The 8,043-nt window shown below is 35.5% G+C and overlaps 3 protein-coding genes across 3 annotated transcripts in view; 1 reads left to right on the top strand and 2 right to left on the bottom strand.

Annotated features, from left to right (window-relative positions):
* Positions 4 to 968, top strand: LOC104748858 (geranylgeranyl pyrophosphate synthase 4; the record flags this gene model as incomplete). The annotated part of the gene is made up of 1 exon (XM_019236836.1): positions 4 to 968. A coding segment is annotated over one exon (699 nt), but the record flags the coding sequence as incomplete, so codon positions are not given.
* On the bottom strand, positions 2,204 to 5,217 carry LOC104747706 (UPF0496 protein At2g18630-like). The gene is made up of 3 exons (XM_010469389.2): positions 4,080 to 5,217; positions 2,585 to 3,807; positions 2,204 to 2,441 (listed from the first exon to the last, which is right to left on the bottom strand). The coding sequence occupies exons 2-3, from the start codon at positions 3,763 to 3,765 to the stop codon at positions 2,423 to 2,425; spliced, it is 1,200 nt and encodes a 399-aa protein (XP_010467691.1). The 5' UTR covers positions 3,766 to 3,807; positions 4,080 to 5,217; the 3' UTR covers positions 2,204 to 2,422.
* Positions 7,437 to 8,043, bottom strand: part of LOC104747705 (1,2-dihydroxy-3-keto-5-methylthiopentene dioxygenase 1) — a 5,963-nt gene continuing 5,356 nt past the window's right edge. The window contains exon 6 of the mRNA XM_010469388.2: positions 7,437 to 7,731. Coding sequence (XP_010467690.1) covers positions 7,668 to 7,731 — 64 coding nt within the window. The 3' untranslated portion in view covers positions 7,437 to 7,667. The remainder of the gene's footprint in view (positions 7,732 to 8,043) is intronic.

The raw sequence follows: 8,043 nt of genomic DNA, 5'->3' as shown, positions 1-8,043 counted from the left end.
CGTTTAGCGATTCAAGCGGCTTGTGCGGTTGAGATGATTCACACAATGTCACTCATCAAAGATGATCTTCCTTGTATGGACAATGACGATCTCCGACGAGGTAAACCAACTACACACAAAGTATTCGGAGAAAGCGTGGCCATCCTCTCCGGCGGCGCACTTTTAGCCCTAGCTTTCGAGCATTTGACCGAAGCTGACGTGTCATCCAAGAAAATGGTTAGGGCCGTTAAAGAATTGGCTAAGTCTATTGGAACGAAAGGACTCGTGGCGGGACAAGCTAAGGATTTGAGCAGTGAAGGGTTGGATCAAAACGACGTTGGTTTAGAGGATCTTGAGTTTATTCACGTTCATAAAACCGGTTCGTTGCTCGAAGCGTCGGCGGTTATCGGAGCGGTTATTGGTGGTGGTTCAGAGGAAGAGATTGAGAAAGTGAGAAGCTTTGCGAGGTGTATTGGATTGTTGTTTCAAGTGGTTGATGATATTTTGGATGAGACTAAGTCGTCGGAGGAATTAGGAAAAACCGCCGGAAAAGATCAGATCGCCGGTAAGCTGACGTATCCGAAAGTGATTGGTCTAGAGAAATCGAAGGAGTTTGTGAAGAAGTTGAAGAGAGATGCGAGAGAACATCTTCAAGGGTTTGATTCGGACAAAGTGAAACCTTTGATTGCTCTTACCAACTTCATTGCCAACAGAAACAACTGACAATGTTGTGTGTTTGCTGTATTGCTAAGCAACTAACGTGGAGATGTGACAATGTAATCAAAAAAAAAAAGTAACGGTGAAATATGAATGGGTGATAGTGAAACAATTGGTAACCAAAAAAAAAAGTAACGGTGACCAAAATTTTTTTTAGAATGGGTGATAGTGAAACAATTGGTAAAAATAAAATAAATGTCTGATTACCTGATCAGGGGTTATGGATTTATAGCAATAATGTGGGTCAATGACATAATGTGGTCTGGTTGAAGCAATTGAAATGACTTAATGGAAAGGTATATTACCAAACAGTAAATCAATGTTATATTCATATTGAATATAGTTCTTATATTGAGCAATAAAATGACAATTCATCTGAATAATTAGTATAATATTCTACTATTGTTTTTTTGGTAACATATTGTATTATTTCATAACATTATATGAAAAGTAAAAAAATTAGATTGTAGTATAATAAATATTTATATCATGATGTATATTGAATAACATTTGTACTATGTGCTTTAACATCTGCCATATCAAATGTAATTTGAGTTTCTACTTAAATTAGAATCGTTTTGTCGAAAATTTTATACTCTCTCCATTTCATAAAAATAGATGTTTAGTTAAAAAGTTATTCGCACATATTAAGAAACTTTGTATAAATTATATATTTATTTTATAATTACAGTATATGTTAATTGTTTTGTTTATCAAATCTTACATTGGATATACAAACATCTATATTTATGAAACAATTGTTTTTAACAGAAATTTTATGAAACGGAGGAAGTATGAAACTAGTCAATCTTCGATATTTGCGTTTGGCATATCACATATCTAGTATTTGTTGAAGACTTGAAGTTGTATGAGTCACCCTTAATTAAATCTCAATACTTGTTGAAGTCAGAATATGTCCGAAACAACTACCTTTCATGTAGTCCAATAGAAATAAGGGTGATTTGCATGATAGCACACTTAATGGAAAGAGAAAAATGAAGAGCATGGAGAAAGAGTTAAAAAGATGGTAACAAAAAAGAGGGTAGTGTAGTTACTACTTACTAGTTTAGAAGACAAATGAGAGACATTTTCTATAGAGAAAGTGTGTCAATATAAACTCATTATTGGTTGAAGTCGAAATAAGTCCTAAACAACTACCTTCCATGTACTCCAATAAAACTAAACCATGTGAGAGGTGGGTGACTAGTCTTTTGATTAAATCAGTCAACCGTTTGATTAAGACCCAACTATCAACATCGACTCACGAGTCAATTGACTTTTAAAATCCGTTTTGATGCTTATACTTTACATGTTTCCTTAAGACGGAATAAACATGTTTCATGTTAAATAAAAGAGATCATAGAAATGTCATTGTAAGTTGTAAGAGACATCCCTCCCTCGTCTCATCAACTAACTCTTCACGTCTTAATTTTAAAATTAATAATACTATTGATTCGTTAACGACAGCTTAGCAATTATCTAAGCCTTGACTAAAAACACAGAGACATGCAATTATAAACATACAAGATTGATTAATATCTTAAAAGGAAGCCAAAATAAATGGCATAAACCAATCTTACAAGCATCTCTTTAATTAATGTATTGAGCAAAAGTTACCTCAAGGAAACTAATAACATTAAGATATCCTTTAGCTTTTCATATTACTTGTGCTAAAGAAAACAAACCAACAATCTTCAAAGCCAAACACGACTCCGAATCCGCCTTCTCACGACAACATCTCCGTCCTGACCATCAATCCCAACCATTCATAAAATCATAATGATGAATCCTAAAGAACACTCACAGTTTTGTTCTCTAGAGTTCTAACGCAAAACATAATGCATAAGTTAAAGTTTTCGAGTTATCAAGCTAGCTTTAAAGATCTTACCAGGTAGCTTCTTCAGTAGTTGTACCAGTCGGGTATCGGATAATCCTCTGTAGAATCACAGTTCTTGCCTTTGTCACATCGCTACAATACTTATCCGCATGTTTCCCAAGTTCTTCAATAGTGTCAGTAAACACATCAAGCTTCTTCTTGATCTCATCTATCGCAATCCTCACCACTTTCTCCTCCGTAACAGCAAACTCAGCTTTCTTCAACAAAGATTCAATCTCTACTTCCACTTTACGCACAAGAACACTTATATTATCCATCTCCTTAACCGATATGAAAGTCCCAATTCTAATCGATGTAATGATCTCCTTCTGCCCTTTAACCACTTTCTCATATTTCGTCCACAGAGTGTTACACCATTTCCCAAGAGACCCTACCGGAACAGCCAATGCACCAGCTATAGCTGCCACAACAGGTGGTGCAGCCACAGCGGCTGCTACCACAGAGAAAATAAGCACAGAAACAAACGCAGTCACAAACACCATGTTCGATACTCTTCGCCATGACTTGATATTCCCAAGTCTCCTGTCGAGTTTTTTCTTTAGCTTGTGAAGCTCATCAAGCATCAAAACCTGTTTCTTGTATACCAAATCGAAAAGCTCAAAGAACTTTTTGGTAAACGGCTCACCCAAATCTTTAAACCTCTTAAGCTCATCAAGTGTCTTCTCATACTTCTTGTTCTCGTTATCCCCATTAACATGTACCTCAGCCTCTTCCTCAAACTGCTTAACAGCAAACTGAATAACAACTTGGCTCCTCCTCGCACGGTTAAGACAATGCTCAAGCTCAGAGCAGAAGTCCATAGTCTTTAAAGTGCTGTCGAAATACATATTCACAAGAGAGAACAAATCTTGATTGTTCCATATATCCTCTTTGTCCTGTAAGATAACTTTGACCACATCTTGATTCATATCCAAAAGGCATTGCGTCACTTCTTTAAGCGAATCAAACGACAAAGACTTGATCTCTACTCCTGAAGCAAGCTTGTTGATGACTCGGTTAGTTCGTTCGTGAAGCGCAGAGTCGAAAGACTCAAGCTTTGGATCTTCACTACAAGCTCTTTCGTAAGAGCTTAAATGCTCAGTGTACTCTGAGTTCATCTTGATCTGTACAGGTGTAGACGGTGAACCAAATTCAATATCTTTTTTGTTCTTGCTACCTTTCCCTCCCATCATTCTCTCTTTTCTTATCTACGAAATTGCTTAAAATTTGTGAACCTAATCAGACAGTAAGAAGTAGAAATTAGAGAAATCCGAACCTATTTGAGCTTTTGGAAGAACACAACAGAAACAGAGAAGTGAATCGAAATGGGTATTGGATTTTATAGATTAAAGCAACAAACTTTAACCGAAACTTACGGAGCAATCTAAAATTTTGTAACCGACATTGAGATGAGGAAACTTAAAGGGCAAGAGTTTAAGTAAGTAAAGTACTAAACAAAAAAAAAAACAAAAAAAAAAATTCAAGATCATGAATTAGTAAGTAGTACCTGGAAATTGCAATTGAACTCTCTTGAAGACAAGACCTGAAAAAAAGTTTGTATTTTTATAGAGTTTGAAGAGTGTTTTTGGTTTTAGGGTTTTGTTTTACTTTTGAGTTTATGGAAGAAGAAGAAGAAGTAGCTTGTACGCTTGGAGAAGCTTAGAAGAGAAAGAGAAAGAGAGAGAGAAAATGCGGGAAAAATTACGGATTTATTTAAGATCTGAGAAGGAAGAACATTTCTCACGCGGTTTTGTGAACAACAGTGTGAGAAAAGTCTTGCACTACTCTCGATTTGGTGTTGACGGACTCATCAATGGCACAAGGAAGACATTGAAAGAAAGAACCAGGAAACTAAATTAAAAAAAAAACGAAGTAAAGAAGAAGAGAAAAGAAAAAGTTTTTTTTCTTGTCTGAACAAAAGACAAAATAATTAATTTAGTCGTCGAGGGGTTGAAACTAGAATAAAAGAGTAAACTTAACCAGTAAGATGGTGGTGAACGAAAAAAACGCTCCCAGACACGACTATCGAGGAGACTTTCACCGGCGTCGGGATCTACTCGTCCTCTCTCCTGCTCGACAATTTTTTGTTCTCTTTAGTCCAATCTTTTTTAAGCTTCTTCCCCATTTGTTTCCCTTTTTTAACTCTTTTCAAAACCCAATAAAATTTATCTCCGATCTACACCAAAACCACCGTATCCTCCCATTGATCTATCACTTACAGAAGAGTATCTCTTCGCAAATCTCAGGGAACATAATTAACCACCTCTTACTTTGGCAATCTCTTATGAAACTAGGATTTTCCCCAGTGGACCTAGATTTCTTCGTCAACTCATACCGAGACCACCGGCTGCTTCTACCGACCTCTCACTCACCGGAGTTGCTTTCTCCGCCATCTTTGGACAGCCGTCTTTGCTTCTTTCTATCTCAACAATCGGTTCAACAACTAGGATTTTCCCCAGTGGACCTAGTCACCAATGACGAATCTTGCCACGGCCATTGCAGGTTCCCGCTAATCTATCACTCTTTGGAGAATTCCCCTGCATCGCAGACCTCTCCACAAACCACGGGCGGCCGTCAGTACCACCATCCTTTGCGGCTTCTTCTTGGGAACCTAGGGTTTTCCCTAGTGGACCTAGGTCCCAAATTAGGCCCATTAGTGCAAAAACGATCCAAGCCCACTTATTCTTCTCAAGTTGGTGTAATTAGCGAGCCCAAGTCCACCTCTTCATCGTCCATGTCTAACCATGCCAAGCCCTGTGTCGCTTACCTCTGCTCAATGGTCGAAGACTCCATTGGAGTAAGGTAACAATAGTGCTGCTTTGGTTAGACATATATCTTACTTGGAATCTGGCTTTAGCTATCTTTAGGTTTTTGAGGTTTGGTTATCAATATATACGGATTATTGGTCTCTGTTCTTTGATCTGCTCTAGCAAAAGTGATATTATTGATCTTGAACGCCTTATGTTCAATGACGAATACCAGTTAAGCTGGTCACCTGATGATTCCAAGCATCTTCTCCTAGCAACCCCCTTCATAAGGATCCCATACCAAATAGTATCTATTGCGTTTTCCCGAAGTGATCCAACCCTTATGCTTTGGGAATCAAAGCAACCCTTAACCGACTACATAACCATAGTTCCCGGAATCTTCGCTGACCTATTACTGCGGGTTATCACCCTGGTGGATATCGATGCTTTGACTCCTTTTTCAACGTCACAGAGTCAGATGACCGTGACCACTCAACTGTCCTTTGAAGCTCTCGAGGATAGCCTGTCATTGTAGCTTGATCTCACATGTGCCATTAGACTTCCAAGCTCTTGGTTCATAGCTCTCTTGGATCCTACAATTGATGTTTTCTTTTTTTCATCTCTTGGCATTGGGGAATGCCTCTTGTATTATTCTTGTTTTGTTTCAAACTTTGGCTCTTGCTCCTTTTCTGCACTTGTAACAACTTTACTTTTTGATTGAATGAAGTAAAGGGTTTTGACAAAAAAAAAAAAAAACCAGTAAGATGATTCATTTGTCTAGCTAGTAAAATACCAAAAGGTAAGAGTAAAAAAAGATTGAAAAAAACTTCGAAATTTAAACATTCATACCAAATAACACATAAATCAGATTAAAGTTCAATTTTACGAATTCTCTATTATTGCCTCTAAGAAAAAAATTAGTGAGTAAAGAAGTTGATTTCCTATACAAAAAAAAAAACCACTTTTTGAGAAATATTCAAGTCGTTCCTATGAACGACATAATACCAAAAAAAATATTCCAACTTTATAAAATAATATATAGGGGATCTTGTATTGAATATTTCAAAATGTTTCAATGATTTGTTAAGAATCATTCTTAATAATCATGGATTGACAACTAAGTAAGTGGTTATAAATTGTTGAATTCTTGATGAATTTTATTTCTATGATGTCAAATATATATCCTCTCACGTTTTCCTCTCTTTAAACATAAGAAAATACTATATATCTTAATGAAAACATCACTGTCTAAACTTTATTTGAGTAATTGAATACCAACAACTATCCAATACGACACACGATTCAGATACCATTATGTGACTTTGGACCACCCAAAAAAAAAGAAAGAAGAAGATATTCTTAATTAATCAAACACGATCCAGAAATATCCAATGTAGAAATCATACAAGTCACACAAGTCACAACACACACATCACGTCTTGCATTCAATTCAGGATCTAACACATAAAATCTAATCTTTAACCAGTTCAACACAAATTATGACATCAATCTTTATAACCAGCAAAAGCCAAAATGGCTTTAACTTTATAATTAGAACTACGTAGTTCTGTCTTTTGGCGATCGATGTAATTAGCCAAAGCTAATAAAGGTTTAACTTTACTCGAATTAAATCCTTGAATCTTAACTTTACTCGAATTAAATCCTTGAAGCTGTTTTTGAGCATCTCTTAACAACTTCTCTACCAACTCTTTAGATTTTTCAAGACCCATAAGTTTTGGATATATGTCGGTGCCGATCATATCTTTTCCTACGGGTTTCCCTAATTCTTCCAACGATATTGTCACATCCAAAATGATATCAACCAATGGGACATAAGTATATATTTTGGTTAAACATGAAAGATAAAATTGGCTTTTCAGCCGAAAAATTAAATGAGATGACTTATTGTAATTAGGTGTTTTAAATCATAGTTTTTAAAGCAATTATTTTCAACATTTATATAATATAGATACTTAATAAACCATTGTAAAACAACATTGACATTTCGAATAAGGTCTTTTATGTATTTGCAAAATTAGATAATAAGTTAACTTTTGTTTTTTTTTTTTTTCTAATTTTTGAGTTTACACTAACATTTCCATTTTCCTTATAACCAAAAAAAAAAAACATTTCTCCAAATATTACTGAACAGAATTACAGACATAAAGAGGGTAAGTTACAACTTCACACGCCATGTAACATTACAACACAGCAATAATGTCAAAGACGCACGAAACCAAAGTGTCTTCACTCTTCAGTTTCAGTGGTAAACATAATAAAGCATGAAGACAACATCTCAACATATATATATGTTTTAGCTTATAAAAATCTGATGCCTCAGAGTCCCTCTATGCTGAAGCGTCTATGGTACGGTCTCCAAGCACCTTAACGAATGTATCCATATACGCTTTCCTGTAAAATAGCCGTTTCAATACATAAACAGTTGTTTTCGCCTCTTTGCTTGAATACACAACTGTAGAGTAAGCTAATTTTGTTGAGACATTATATCAGTGCCGTGCCAATGATTCTAGAGGCTTGGGGCGAAATTTTGTAATGTAAAATTTTAGAAAACTTAACTAACAATATATCACCTAAAATTTATGTTAAACTAAAAATTTATAGAGTTTTTGAATCAAATACTAAGAATTATAAAAGATGATAACAAAAAGAATAATTATTATGATGATAAAGTTCAAATTTGTAGTTAAAAACACTTAAACATTG

The sequence above is a fragment of the Camelina sativa genome, chromosome 15, assembly GCF_000633955.1.
Source record: "Camelina sativa cultivar DH55 chromosome 15, Cs, whole genome shotgun sequence".
In the NCBI taxonomy this organism is placed as follows: domain Eukaryota; kingdom Viridiplantae; phylum Streptophyta; class Magnoliopsida; order Brassicales; family Brassicaceae; genus Camelina; species Camelina sativa.
Note: the sequence above shows the minus strand (reverse complement) of the source record. Positions and strands in the feature narration are given on the sequence as shown.

Coding starts and splice junctions, on each gene's coding strand:
- LOC104747706 (XM_010469389.2), bottom strand. CDS start 3,765: ATGATGGGAGGGAAAGGTAGCAAGAACAAAAAAGATATTGAATTTGGT.